Here is a 14,998-nt window from a genome sequence, read left to right as displayed (position 1 = left end):
CTGAACAAGAGTGCATTGTCATTCATCCATTGTGTATTGTCATCGATCCGTCGCAAGCTGTGTTTATGCATTTTTTAAAAAGTTAGTACATTTTTTGCTTATGCATTTTTTAAATACACAGCGATCTAAAGGTTGCAGTTTGCGGCTGCGATGAGGTAGAAACCCTTTTGATACAGCCTTTGAAGTAGTCTAAGGCTTCTATTGAAAGGTGGGAGTCACCGATTGTCAAATGGTAAATTAAAAAAGTAGTATAGTTGCATAAGTTACAAAATTATTAAAAAATCACTATAACTTCTATGCGCATGCTCCAGTTACCCTAATATTACACTGGAAGAGGAATCAATTAAGAAGAACCCTTGTGAATTCTGGTAACATCTGGAGGAAAATCCTAAAGGTAAACGTAGTGCTTCAACTTTCCCTTGTAGCCATCTAGCCCCAGTTTCCCCTGAGATATACATCAAATTAAAAAGACAAGAGCGACCATTTAAAAAAAGACGTAAAAACCAGTGTGTGTCAAATCAAGAAAATCATAATTCCATGAGATCAAACATATTTGAAAACCTTTATAAATTGTTTTTTTTTTTGTCGATTAAATGTGATTTTATGAAACAGTTTTCTTTTCAACATGTTTTTTTGTTGAGTTCATTCATTTTTTGATTTAGCCCCTTACAGATACTTACTGCCCGTCTACACTTTTTTTTAAAAAAAAAACGAAGACAAAATCAATAATGAATGGTAATATAAATCCATAATTTTCTAATCCTTACAACTACTTTTTGTGATTTTTCTTTTTAGATTCATTAGGATTTCTTCCTTTCGAATGCTTTACATGTGCACCAACAATAAATGCCCGACTGGTAGTGTCATTCTTTGAAAAGGGAGAAACCCTCGACTCATAATCTGGGTCAAGAGGATTGACTTTATCCTTTCGCTTTGGTAAACGGTCCAATTTGATATGCTGATCTGCACAAAGAACTACATCGTCTGTGTTGTGGCGACCAGATTTTGGAATTGGGATAGAAAACTAATGAAACAAAAAATTCTTCAAATGATTCTTACAATGATTCTTCAAATGATTCTTACAATGAGAGATTCTTACAATAAGAGATTAACAAATTCTTACAATGATTCTTACAATGATTCTTACAATAAGAGATTAACAAACGAGAGGTTAACACATTTCGAACGGTTTCTTTAACTGATTCTTTCATACTACAATTGAGTCTATATCTTTTAAGTAAACTCTTTTTAAACTTCAGATAAATATTTATAAATTAAGTTAAAATGAAAATCAGAACATAGTGTTACCTTTGTTCCTCTGATGTTAAAGTTACCTCGGCGTTTAGGATAATGATACTGGACAGTGCCGTCACTGTCTATTGTGACAGCAATTTTAAGCAAAGTTTTATTACCACACGATGGACAAAACACTTCCTCCATATTATGAGTTTCTCTGAAATGTTCAGTATTTCACTTTTTAACAATTTATTGCAAAAAAAAACAAACAAAAAACAAGAAAAACAAGAATATTATTATAGAAAAACAAAAGTACAGCTCACTTATAACATCCATAACATTTTTGAATATAATTTCTAGCATGACGTATTATCATTCCATTTACAGAGACAACATGCAAGCCCATTTGAATCAGAACATTCTATGAAAAATGTGAAATCTACTGAGAGGTTGAATAGAAAAAGATTAGAGTAACTTGATAATATATCAAAATTCTGCTTTAGAATTTGAAATTATCAATAAGAGATGACCACATAAAATAACAAATAAGTAGTTAAATACCTGCATTGCAAAATCAGTGGTCAGACAAGCACATTTAACATTTGCATCTTCTAATCGAACTTCATCATCAATCACCATTTGTTCTTTAATCTTCTCAATATTTCCAGGTGTAATCCACCCATTGTCATCTATGTTATCATCATTATTATTTATATTTTCGACAAAATTATCTTCTGAACTAAAAATTATATCATAAATATATTAGCATTTAATATTTATTAGATTTGCTACTTAAATTTTTTTCATTAATCTATTAAAACTATTTAAATTAAAAGACAATTATAACACAAATTTATTATGCATGCATAAAATAATAGATGCTTGAAAATTGAATTAAAATTAAATAAGCAAGTGAAATTCTAAAAATTTTTTCTATCTAAAAGACATTGTTTTTTGCAAGTTCTTTTTACTGTTTGAAATTTCAGTTTCATCTGATGTTTCACTAGCATGTCTGAAACTCTTCTTTAATGACTATGAGCAATTTAAAGATAAAGTACAAGAAACACTCAAGTATCACAGCATTTTTCTTGATGTACAATGTCAAATGTCTGTATATTTACATATTCTATATATAGTTTTTCTAAGGTTTAAAACAGCATTTTATGATTGACTTGGAACTCATGCTTTTGGGATACCTAAATCTTGCAACTTTAACAATGAATTTTTTTTAAGACAGTCATTGTCATAGACACTCATTTATCTGGTTAAAGCCAGTTTGCTCTATTTCAGCTTAATTTTTTATTGGACTTATCAACCAAATTGCTTCTAATTCAGTTCAGCTATTCAAATTAGTAAAATTTTAAATTAAACCTAGTGCAGAGAAAAAAGTAGACATGAGTGACTATCTTTCTAAATGGCCATCAATTAATCAATTAGTTTAATTTTAGTTAACAGATATTACTTCCTTTTCCCATAAATAAGCTTTTTGTTTTCAATTTTTATCCATAAAAAAAATAAAATAGAAAATCAAACATTCTTTGTTTACTATTCATAAATAGTAATATTAATAAAATTCTTTAAGTATCATGCATAGTACCAAGTAAAACAAGATTTACCTATCAGGTGGAGCCTTTATTGGCTCTTCCCCTAATTCATTATTTTGTGGTTCTTTGTTAATATCATTGTTGATATCTTTTTGCTTTAATGCAGTTTTAGTTGTTGCCTATAAATGAAAGATTTTTGTAATTAAATTATAAACTGAGTTAATTACTGGTTATTATGTACAGGCTAAAAGTAAGCTCACCTTTTTCTCAATGTAGAAACCACCCATTTCTTTATCTGACACTTTAGTTTTTGGAACAACAATACACTATTGAGATAAGTGAAAAAAAGCCATTTAGAGTGATACCTAAAAATAATCAATTCTATTCAAACAAAATAAACAAATGAAATAACATCAATACATCATTAAATTTTTTAACTTTTACTATTCAATCTAATAAGCTTTATTTGATTGCTTATCGAATATATTTCATAAGTATTATTAAGTTTAATTTGTCAATTTCATGTTATTTGAGAAATATTCTGAAATGTTTTCCACAAACAGTGCTTGCTAAAGACTTTGCAAATTTGTATGCAGTCAGGTGAATTAAAATTTGATTGAAAACTTCATCATCAATCAATATATGAAGTACAACTGGTTTTCCAATAGTTAATTTAATGTTCAAGTCTGCCATTATATCAAGAAGGTTGATGAGTTCTTTGATTCTTCCAGTGTTCAATGCAGTAAAACTAAAAACCATACCAATAATTGCACAAACTCAGAGTTTCAAAACAACATCAGTTGCTGCTTTCCTTAACATAGATGATAAATTTGACAATTTTGAAGATGATGGTTGAATGTGCTTTTTTGATAAAGTAACAAATGAAGTTAAGAATTTAACTTCATCAACAACAGGTATTAAACTTTTAAATCAGGCTTTTAAATCGAGTTTTTTGTTTGATCACAGTAGAAAAAAAATTGATTTATATAAACATTTTCTTATCATTTCTTAGGACTTCCTCAACAGAGTTAACATTTAATGATGATGATGAAAAGTCAGCTTCAAACTCACACTCTTTGCTTGTTAATGACAGATATGCTGCCTTCCATGCCCTCAGTTGAATGTTTTTTTTTTAACATGACTTACTTTGCTCAGCTAATTGCATTTTTTTTTATCTAAAGTTCCAAAAGGGCCAGTTCTAAACTACAGCATAAGAAACTCTATATTCTTTTGTTTTTAATTAAACAATTGGACTAAGCAGATTGTAGCCAAACAATTGGAAACCCTAATTTGTGTTTAAGTCAAAATATACTTATTATGAGAAAATCTAATTTCAAAAATTTTTGTGTAGCATATCTATTTTTATATCAATAAAACTTTGTTTAACAATACTTTAAATATAAAAATGAAAAATTTTAAATATGAATGATGTTAAAAGTATTATTGACAAAAATTATATTGATAACACCAAAGATAAAAATAGAAATAGTCAAAGAAAATGGCCATATGACCTTGATTTAGCAAGACTACCTCACCTTTATTCAAAAAGGTAGCTATTCCACTTTTCAAACACTTACCTGGCCTCCAGATTAAATGAAAAAAAATAAAATTCAATCCAGAACCAGTAATTCATTTTATTGTAGCAAAAAGAAGGATTTGTTACTTTTTTTTCTGACAACATCTTAATGTTCTGATGTAGAAATCTTTCTAATAAAAATGGGGGCATCAAAAGTCATTTTAAATAAGTGGCATCTTTTCAGTGATAGTTTGAAGCAGAACTTGAAATACGCTTAATTAAAACATATCCACAAAGTTGGTTCTATTCCAGTAGGTTACTGCATGAAAAAGAAGTACAATTCATTCTCTGCTGTGTTGGAAAAGCTATCAAAAACACCATATTATAATATTTTGGAATATTTGCTACCTGTAAAGTAAATAACTTAGAAAACCATATCATTTCTCTCTAGTACTGAAGATTTGTATCAATACTCAGTATACAGTTTTTATCATTTTCAAGTGCTATCACAAACCTTTTCAGGATTAGGCTGACAGAAAGAGCAACCCAGATCATTTCACATGGATTTAAAACAACTCTAGAACGGGTGAAAAGTTAACATATATAACAAAGACTTAAAACCTACCTTGAAGAAAGCAATCTGTGCATACAATGTTAAATATTTTAAAATTAAAAACTTAACTGCTTTTAAAAAATATTTATATATAATAAATATGCAGAACAAAGTGTTTTTTTCAAAGTAGTGCCTATTTACTCATTTTTAAATTTACCTCAATTTTAGTACTTTTAAAAATATCTTGACATTGTGGATTAATTAAACAACAAACCATTATCAAAAACCATTTACTGCAAAATATCTGACATCCAGAGAAAAAAAGGAATTAAAATGAGATAATATTGTGATTTTAACAAAAGTTTAAAGTCCTTTTTTTCCAAATTTACCCAAAGGAGAATTTTAATTTCTAGTGTAAATGTCTTGTATAGGAAAGCATATTCAGAAAAAATACATTATAATATGTGATAAAAAAAACTCTTTATAAAATTGTATACAGCCCCAATGTGATTGCAGACACATAAAAGAATACGCAATATAAAACAAAAATTCATAAGAGAGCTCAGAAAAAGTTGGGAATGAATAAAGAGCAGGAGAAGAATAAGAATGAAACATTAAAGTATTAATTTATAGGACCTTTATTCAAACATTGAATGAGAGAAGATTGCTATTATTGAGTACTATTTCATGTGGATATCAAGTTAAAATAAGTGAATTATTTTTTATTATCATCTCAGTTTACTGTCTGTCAATATTTATAATCCAGAATTATTATCCTTAAAAGCTGCTGACAATCTTATATTAGTTTAGTAACTTAGATGAAAAATGTCAAGAATGACTTTATATCAGATATTAGACAGGAAAAAAATTTCCAAACACTCCAAAGTTTTGAAAATTTTTTTGCCACAATAATATAAAAAAAATATGATACAATAAAATTATTCCAAGTCCATCTTTTGGCATATGAAATGAAGTTTCTATCATTATAAAAAATAATGTGCATTTTGTGATCAAAATTGGCAACTTTTCACTACTGCTCCAAAAATATGCAATCAATTTAGCAAATTCCTCTATAAGATGAGCTCTAAAACAAGCACAAAACAAACTTTTCTGAAGCTGTGAAATTTCTCAATCCACATTTGCATTTTAAACCTATTGTAAAAATTAGCTCCAACTTGTCAATTTTTTTGAGCAAATTATAGCATGCTGAACAATTGAAACAAGCTATTCCATGATAGACAACTAGTTGAAGTAAATTACTTTTGGCCAAACCTACATCATGGGTAAACTATTTTCCAAGAGGAATAGAGATCTGTAACAATATCAAAAAGCAAATGAAGCTCTGGTGAAGGTAATCAAAACACAAGTGCTGTCATCTTCAAAAAGAAGGGGCTGATTAACAGAGTTGAAGAAATTTTTTAATGGATCACTATAAGATGAGGGAAAGTTCTCTATATGAGGGTTTGAGAAAACCAAAAGAAATTTGATCTTACAATAATAGCAAGGGTGTTTTGAACTAAGTACTTGGATTCCACTTTATTAGTAACTTTCAAATCACAAACAATGACTCTTTTGATCATTTTTAGGCCTTAAGAAACCAAAATTCAGACCTCATAGAGAAGCATGTGCAACTTTAACATCTCTTTCAAAAACTATCTTTTGTGATGAATAAATATGCAAAGCATCAAATGCATATCTTTTTTTAAATTTTTATTTTGAAATATGTAATTATTTAACTGTTTTGGTTTTAAATAAGAATTTTAATTTTTGTAAATTCTCTCTCTATGTTGTATGAAAACTGTAATTTACCTATAACCTTAACCACAAACTTACTTTTTTGGTTGGTTCATTTCGAATATGATTAACATCACAAAATTCTTTTTCCAGATGATATGTTAATGCAATCACTTTCAAATCAACTGCAGATAGACTTTTAAAATCTCCAGTCTTCTTTGAAAACTCAGTAACTTAAAAGTCAAAATTGATCAACTAATTAAGAGCATAAAGAGATTAAGTAATTGAGCATAAGACTATATATAGTGTAAAATTATTAAATGTGTATACTAAGAAAGTTTGAGAATCTCTGAGAATTGCTTGTTTCGAAAATAAAGTGTAATTTTAACACGGAATTAAAATAAAAATTCTTAAGTTAATAAAACGTTTATACGTTTTATAGTAAATATTACATACCATTTTTAAGACTTTCAGCTGAGGGTTCACGAAATTCGATTTCGTAAGGTAGAACAGCAAGCCTTTGCTTTGTTGCTGTATCTTTGATCTCGTTTATAACTTCCCCAATAGTAAATATTCTTTCACTAAGGTTCTGAAGATCAACATTTCGTATAAAGGCGGCTGAATCCGCGACAATGCAAGGTAATTTACTGGAAATTGAATGTTCCATGTGAGTTTGGAATTTTGTTTCATGTGAGTTTAGTCAAGTGGATTTTCAACATTTACGATAGCGATATTAAACTGACACGAAAAACCGTTTAGGTTTTACCGACCAAAAGCCCCGATATGGAACGCCAAAGTTTATTTAAATTGATTTGAGAACTCCATTAGCCATTAAAATATAAAATATTCATATTGATTATGATGTTATTAGGCTCAAACTTGGATTTAAGCATATCTCTAGTTATTTAAATTAGATAGTGTTACAAATTTTATAAATTCAATTTTAGATGTAAACTTTAGGTTCGTAATTGCCATCTCCAAGATCTTGACAAACTTCTGAGAAGAACTTAATCGAAGTTACACCTTGTACAAGGAGCCAATGTTGCGCCATTAGTGCAAAAACCAATTACACAAATGTTAAACTTCTTTAAGAAATAAGTTTTTATGGTCTTTAAAAGTAGATAGACTTAAAGAAAAATAGAGGGATATAAAATTAAAATATGAAATGTAACAAAATTGTGATGGTTCAATAAGAAATAATTGGTATTTTTTGAAATTCAATTGTGCAAAGGTGTTAAGTAATTTGCGATTCATCTACGTAAAACTGGTTTTGCTGCAAGATGTCTTGTATCTGAGCATGTGAAAAAAGTTGGCTCATGTAGTCCATACTTGAATTTTTTGTTTCAAAGTTATTTTAAATAAAATTACTTTTCTTATTTCGTATTAATTAATGAAATAAAATGAAAAAATAGTTAAACTTTTATGATTTTGGTTCTGGGGTTCATAACATGTTCAAATCATAATTTAAAAAAAATATATATCTACGTATTCATGCGACGTATTCATGCGCGGTGGAGTAATCGCTAGCCATACCACCCCACCCCCACTCCCCACCCCTAGCTTCCTTTGAGTATCTTCAAACACGTTTGTGAAAAGTGGACTTCGATTAATCGATGTTACAAAATACCCAGAAAAGGAAATTTCGACAGTGTTATTCAAAATACGTTTACATTATATATATATATATATATATATATATATATATATATATATATATATATATATATATATATATATATATATATATATATATATATATATATATATATATATATATATATTAGGGTTGGCCAAAATCTAAAAAATTTGAAAATTACACGTGGCTGCATAAAAGGTTGTTCCTTACCATATAAAAACTATTATTGTAAAAAAAAAAGTTTTCTAGGATGTTTCTAAGTACTGCCGCATTTTATTTAAAGATTCGTGTTTTTACGCAAAAATATCGCTACAAAAAATTAGGTGATGTGGGATTGGGAAACATTTAGCATCTATTCCAAATGTTTAAAATGCTTTAATTATTACACAAAATATATTTTAACATTAAAAAACGAATCATTTATTCTATATAACCAAGGTGCTATCTGGTGCAGTGATGCATGGTATAACGGAAATTGTTATTTGAATTGAACAAAGTCAGAGAATAACTCTTTCTTATTGAAATTACCTACAAGTTTTCTATGATTTTCAACGACTTCTATTATTTCGTTTTGTACTTCCTCATCCTAAAATTAGCCAAACATTGAGTATAAAACATCTGAATAAAATTTTAATTACTTTTTTAAAATACCTTTGTCTCACCTTTGTGAGTATCTGAAGATAATCCGAACATAACTTGATTCCTCGCTCTGCAACATCGTTTGTAACCTTGACTGTTTTAATAAAATGTTTCATCTTTAAAAAGTTTCCATCTTCCTCCCATTCTGAAGTTTGAGCCATTTACCGTTATCGTTTAAGTTATGAAAGAGCAACCAAGATCTTTTCCCAATATATGACAATATCTCTGAGTTCTTGTGAATAGATGGAAGATTAGGTTTTCCAGAGTTGATAGCAAGTGGCTTTCCCGCATTTATCATTTTTAACGCAATATTAGCCTTTTCTTTAGCAGAAACCTTTTAGAAAAGAGACTGAAGACTGACACCTCCTCAGTTAGATACCATAAGTGCCTGTTAAGAACTTCTTGAGCTTTCTGAGCTGCATTAGAGAAGCCTGAGATCTGCCCCAGAGCGCCTAGATCATTGTATAAATGAATATCGTTAATTGGTGCATCAGAGCCTTTTGTTGCTTCTAACCAAGCTTTAACATATAAAACTGAGCTGAAAGTCAAAAAGATTTTTAACTTTGCTACATCAGAATTGAGTAAATCTTCTTTAAAGATGAACATCTTTGGTGCATATAACAAGTGTGACATCCATCTGGCATGATGATTTGCTCCACAGGTTTTCCAGATTTTAGGTTCTGGTCCGCCTAAAAGATAAAGTGCTAACTCTGCAGCTTCCTTATAATCACCTCGGCGATGCTTACATTTTACTTGTTTCTCTAAGAACACACGAGTTTCGTCTGCCTTCGTTTTAAGGAAAGAATTTTCAAGATCTAGAAACCTGTTTAGTTTTTTTAGTGGAGCCTTCTCTGCGCAAATCCATTCTTGTTGAAAATCTTTGAAATCTATATTATAATTAGCTTTTTTTTCTTTTTTAAATAAGGAGTTCCAAAATGCTCCCAAGATCAATTCTAAAATGTGATGGTGACAAGCCAGCCAAAGAAGAGTTTTCATTGATTTACAATCCTCTAAAAGAGTTGCAGCTCCATTTTTAACTCCTGTATTACATGCAGTCGTATCAAAAACCTGGGCAACAATGTTGGTTTTGAGATCCCATTTCTCTAAGTCTTCCAAGATTCCTTTGCAAATAGAAAGTGCTGTACCAGACTGTATTGGTTTTATTGATAATATTTTTCCTTCAACGCAATTAGGAAAACCACTGACCAAAACAGTTAAATACTCAAACCTTTGCCCTGAGATTTGTTTTAAAAGTTTTCCGTCCCTATGAAGTGTCAAATAATCTGATTTAATCTTATTTTGAAATTCTGTTATTATTTTCCTTGCCATTACTTGCCTATTTAGCTTTCTTGATCTTCTTATAGTATTTATTGAAAGGCTAACATCGTCAGGTTTAACACCACCTGTATAAAGTTAAAAAAAATATATATATTTTTAAATTTGTATACAATAACCTTGTTTATTTATTAATAAAAAACGAACCTAAAACTAGAATTGCAGAAGCATTCATCATCAGCTGAGGATTTGATAACTTAGTTCTATCTGCAGTTGCTGTTATCATTGGGTGAGAAATGAAGTTTTTTGGCAAAACCAGTGTGATATTATCTGATCCGGTATCTTTTTTTTCTCCTTGCTGCTTTTTAGAAATATTAAACTGAGGATCACTTTTAGGAGAGTTTGGAGATGCAGAACTCATAGAATGACTAGGTTTAGTGACATGAGAATATTCATCTGAGTCACTACTATAACCAACCAACTTAACAGTTTCTTCATCAACTATTTTTCTTCTTTTTTCTTTTTCAGTTGCCACCTGTTTCTTTTCTATTCTTTCTTTTTTTCTCCTAACATTAGAATGTAGCAAATTATCTTTTACACCAATTCCTCCAGTTTTTATTCCATTTTTAAGAGCTGTAAACCAGTCAATATCTTCATCTGCATCCTTAGCTGATCTGGTTTTTCTAATGTCATCTTTCCAACTAGGAGAACTAATATCAAAAATGCCATCTAATGATTGAATAAAGTTTTGTTCAAGTAAACTCTTCTTATTAGAAATCCTATTTTTAGATTTTCCAAGCAACCTCCATTTGTCATGTAGCCTTAAAATATTGTCAATACTGTACTTGTCTTGTTTATAAGGAATGCCAGCCTTATCCCAAAAGAGCTTGACTGATTTTATAGTAAGCAATGCAGCTAACTTAGATTTCGAAATGTTGCTTTGAGTGTGCAATGCCTCCTTAACTTTAGTAAACTCTTCATAAGAGCTATCAATAACTTGCAAGTGATACCTCGAAATGGATGATGCAAATCATTTAAAACTTTAAATAAACTTTCTAAAACATAAAGTTATAACTTCAGTCCTAATACAGTATTAAGCCTAACCTGAAAAATTTATAAACATTTCTGGTAGTGGGCAAAGAGCTTGTTTTTAAATCTTCTAACGGATATCCAACCAACCATATTTTATTAGTTGACTTCAATACTTTCAAGTATTTCTTTTTTACCGACTTTTTTAATTTGGTTGGTTCAATGTCATTTTTCTTTGGTTTAATTAGTGACATTTTCTTTATCAAATATTTACTTTGAATTACATAAACTGGAATTGAAAACATATAGTGTTAACCACTTAATTATCTTAATTATATAGACAATAACCTGGCCGATAATAATAAATAGTCAGTACGTAAGTAAGTAAGCATCTAGGCCTACACTTTGTAAAAAAATAAACATAAGATAAACATAATGAGTTTTAATTTAAATTATACTTATTTTTGAACACAATTCAACGAATACCGCAACTCTTACAGGTGTCTATTTATTGTATGAAAACCACTAAATAAAGTTATTGTGTTGTAAAATAAAAATCTATAAGTATCAGAACAAAAGATTTTTGTTTTGTTTTGTTTTACAAGAAAAGGATTAAAATATGAATATCTTATTAGAAAGATACTCAGGCATCTTTGTTAAACTCTTAGTACTTTTTGTATAAGCAAAATTAGTCTGATTTAAAAATTTCGCATTATAAAAAACAGCGCATATTCTGTTTGTTTACAAAAAACGCTAATATTTGTTTGTATTTAATCGAATAAATTAAAAAACGGAACAGATATAATGGAGGATTTGTATTTTTCGTTTAGATTTCAAATTCACATTAAAAATGAAATGCGGCAGTACTTAGAGATGTGCTACAAGAATATTTTCATAACAAAAAATGTTTTTTAGAGTAAAAGGAACAATATTCGATACAGCTAGTAGCAGAATTACCTATTTTGAAAATTTGTTTAATATTGTGGCCTACCCTAATATATATATATAAAGCCCTAATAAAAATTTATAAAAAAGATTTCTCGGATGCGATACTCTGATGCTTAATTTACTCATGCGGTAGAACAATAATTTAAAAAGCATCACATTTTAAGACAAATTTTTTATTTAGGCTCCTGTAATAATAAAATTATAAAAGCTCTTGTAATAATAAAACTTGCTTTGAAAGTTTAAATACACAGTCATTCTAACGCATTTTTGCTTAAACCGTACCTAGCGAGATATTTGTTAAAGCGAGCTGAGAAAGATTTTAATTGGGCGTCTTAGGTGCAAACGGAGTTACAGAATATTTTTTTTCAATTTTTTCAACACAATGAAATAATGTGAAGGTTTGATAAGGTGTTGTATTAAAAAAAAAAAAAAGGTAGCCACTGGTTTTGATGATGATAGAAAAAATACCCTCGATACCCAACCTATTATTCAGTCGCCACCCTTTCTTGAAACTACAGCCATTATTTTGGATCTTATGGTCAAATAGAATTTTGGATCTCATGGTCAAATAGATTGGAGGCGTAAAATATTCCCTGGTTGGATATTTTCATATATATATATATATATATATTTTCAAATTAGTATTAAATTCTCCAATAGTCTATTTGTATATTTTTCGCTTCTTTAGTATTTTTTAACCTGATGCGAAAACTGCCAGCAGAAATAAATCGTGCAAAAGTTAATTTTCAAAACAAATAAACTTACAGCTGAAGTGTAATAAATGCTACAAAGTCTATATTACTTTTTTTTTCATTTTCATATATTTACGTTCTGGCTTCTTTCCATTCTGAAATCTTTTAGTTCTAACCTGCTGTCACACTAAAAGGGTACAACTTTTTTAAAGATTTTTCTCAAAAAATTATGAACCGAACGAAGTATAAAATGCAATCAAACCTTAAAATAAATAGAAATTTTGAAAATATTGTTACCTCGATTCCCTAAAAAACCAAATTAATTAAAACTCAGCAGAAAAAAAATAGCCCTTTTTAATTTTTTTTGAAGGATCTTAATATACTTACAAAGTATATTGAATACGAAAACAAATTCAGCTAAATTCAAGATAAGGTAACCTTGACAAGGTCAGTTGGTGATTCTCAACAAATCGGACATGAGTTGCTGTTATTACCTTTTATGATATTAGTCTGTTGTCATTAAGTCTACAATTTATACATTTCAGATAAGGTCATTGCAAAATTTGTTCTTCACATAAGGTGGTAGGCCTATGAAAAACTTTTTTCAAGCATCAAAGTTATATTTACAATAAAACTAAGCAGTTGTTAACAATAATTATGAAACTAAACATAAAATCAAAAAAGTATATAAAAAAAGTGCTCCGCTTGCATCGAAATTTTATTAAAAAAGGTGAAAAAAACGAAAACTTCAAAACACAATTGAAAAAATGACAATAAATCAAAACTCCATATTTGGTATGGTAGTTCTACATATGTATAAAATTCATTTGTCATAAAATTTTTAATTTGCCTCATTAGTTCAGATTATATTGTTTTTTAAACTTGAATATATATTTTTATGAAAAACTCTGGCAGATAAAACCACATTGTAGCGCCCCAAAAAAAGAAACTTTAAAAATCTTATGAATTCTACATGTATGAAGAACATATCTTGAAAATTTCAGCTTTATTGCTTAGTTTAAACTGGAGATATCATGTTTTAAAAAAAAACTAAAAGCCTCAAAATGAGAAAAATCAAGTCAAAAATTAAAAAGCAAAGTTTATGTCTATAAACAATCCTTAAAAGCTACCAGAGCTAAAAAAAATATGAATTTGTTTTTTCAGTATCTAATTATCCCTTGTGAAGAGATCTAAGTTTTTTTCTTTGCTTTTTGCATATTGAAGTTGATTTACGACTCTTATTTACAATTCGCTTTTGGTCCTTTAAACCAGTTTTGAAATAGTTACTGATCCTAACAATCCGAAGTAACTTAAAACTTCTCATATACTGTATAAATTTCATTTTCATTAAGGTTAGAGAAAGGTGTTTTAGATAAAAAAAACAAAACATATTCATGGATTGAAAAAATGTTTCCATTGCAGTAAAACCTTTTACCGATTTCACGAAAACTGCTCTTGCATTTGCTTCGTAGATTTTAGGACCTTGACCATGGCTAACAAAGATTGAAATAAACTCTTAAGTATAGAGAAATTAATAAATAAAAAATAATCATCTTCTTGTCTTATTACTTCACTATTGGTATTGAGATTAGTTTGATCTATGATTAGCCTCTTTTTACTTATGCTAGATGTAACTTTTTCTGGTGAAATATTTGAAAGATTTTTCCGGTGAAATATTTGAAAGATTCTTGAATATTTGTTTACAGGAGGCTTCTTCTTTCTTTTTTGTGAAAAATTTTGCTTGTTGCTTTTTCCAGAAGACATTACAAGTATACACAAGTACAACTTGTTTGATTTAAATCAAGAGCTGAAAGATTCATAAATAAAGATTTTATACCACAACCGATGTTAACAGTTTAATATGACAATTATTATTAAAAAATGTGACTTAAAAGCATGACCAAAAACACCGCAGATCTACATTACATTGGAAAAAGAAGCTTTACAAGATTTTTCATTTTGGCCATTTAATTTGGGTAAAAAAAGGTCTCAACTTTTCGTTGCTATTGCGTTGCTAAGGCAAATAAACAAACTAGCTAATAAAATATGTTACTTTAAATCCTTTTAGCTTGATCAAACCTAAACAAGTCATATATCAGCAGATAGAGGATTAAAATATTTACATATATACAATATATTACTAATTTTTTCAATTTTTGATCAAAAATCTCTATTTTTCGTAGGCGTACTACTTAA

At 28.8% G+C, this 14,998-nt stretch overlaps 3 protein-coding genes across 4 annotated transcripts; all 3 read right to left on the bottom strand.

The window, feature by feature from the left end:
• Positions 1–722: 722 nt before the first annotated feature.
• Positions 723–7,350, bottom strand: LOC145193394 (RNA-binding protein NOB1-like). Of its 2 annotated transcripts, XM_090073197.1 has the most exons (8): positions 7,040–7,350; positions 6,683–6,816; positions 3,041–3,106; positions 2,853–2,959; positions 1,798–1,975; positions 1,560–1,657; positions 1,309–1,453; positions 723–1,024 (listed from the first exon to the last, which is right to left on the bottom strand). In XM_090073197.1, the coding sequence occupies exons 1-8, from the start codon at positions 7,248–7,250 to the stop codon at positions 770–772; spliced, it is 1,194 nt and encodes a 397-aa protein (XP_089929323.1). In that variant the 5' UTR covers positions 7,251–7,350; the 3' UTR covers positions 723–769. The 2 variants fall into 2 exon arrangements, with proteins under 2 accessions (XP_089929323.1, XP_089929324.1); XM_090073198.1 differs by lacking the exon at positions 6,683–6,816 and having other exon boundaries at positions 7,040–7,267.
• A 1,670-nt stretch (positions 7,351–9,020) lies between these two features.
• Positions 9,021–10,554, bottom strand: LOC149878458 (uncharacterized). Its single transcript, XM_090072923.1, has 2 exons — positions 10,341–10,554; positions 9,021–10,261 (listed from the first exon to the last, which is right to left on the bottom strand). Exons 1-2 carry the CDS (start codon positions 10,552–10,554, stop codon positions 9,159–9,161), a joined length of 1,317 nt encoding a protein of 438 aa, XP_089929049.1. The 3' UTR covers positions 9,021–9,158.
• A 63-nt stretch (positions 10,555–10,617) lies between these two features.
• On the bottom strand, positions 10,618–11,826 carry LOC149878457 (uncharacterized; the record flags this gene model as incomplete). The annotated part of the gene is made up of 2 exons (XM_090072544.1): positions 11,238–11,826; positions 10,618–11,143 (listed from the first exon to the last, which is right to left on the bottom strand). Coding segments are annotated over exons 1-2 (756 nt in total), but the record flags the coding sequence as incomplete, so codon positions are not given.
• Between the last annotated feature and the right edge of the window lie 3,172 nt (positions 11,827–14,998).

The sequence above is a fragment of the Hydra viridissima genome, unplaced genomic scaffold (assembly GCF_058129835.1).
Source record: "Hydra viridissima isolate aposymbiotic clone 2 unplaced genomic scaffold, HvirCarnegie_v1 scaffold_15, whole genome shotgun sequence".
In the NCBI taxonomy this organism is placed as follows: domain Eukaryota; kingdom Metazoa; phylum Cnidaria; class Hydrozoa; order Anthoathecata; family Hydridae; genus Hydra; species Hydra viridissima.
Note: the sequence above shows the minus strand (reverse complement) of the source record. Positions and strands in the feature narration are given on the sequence as shown.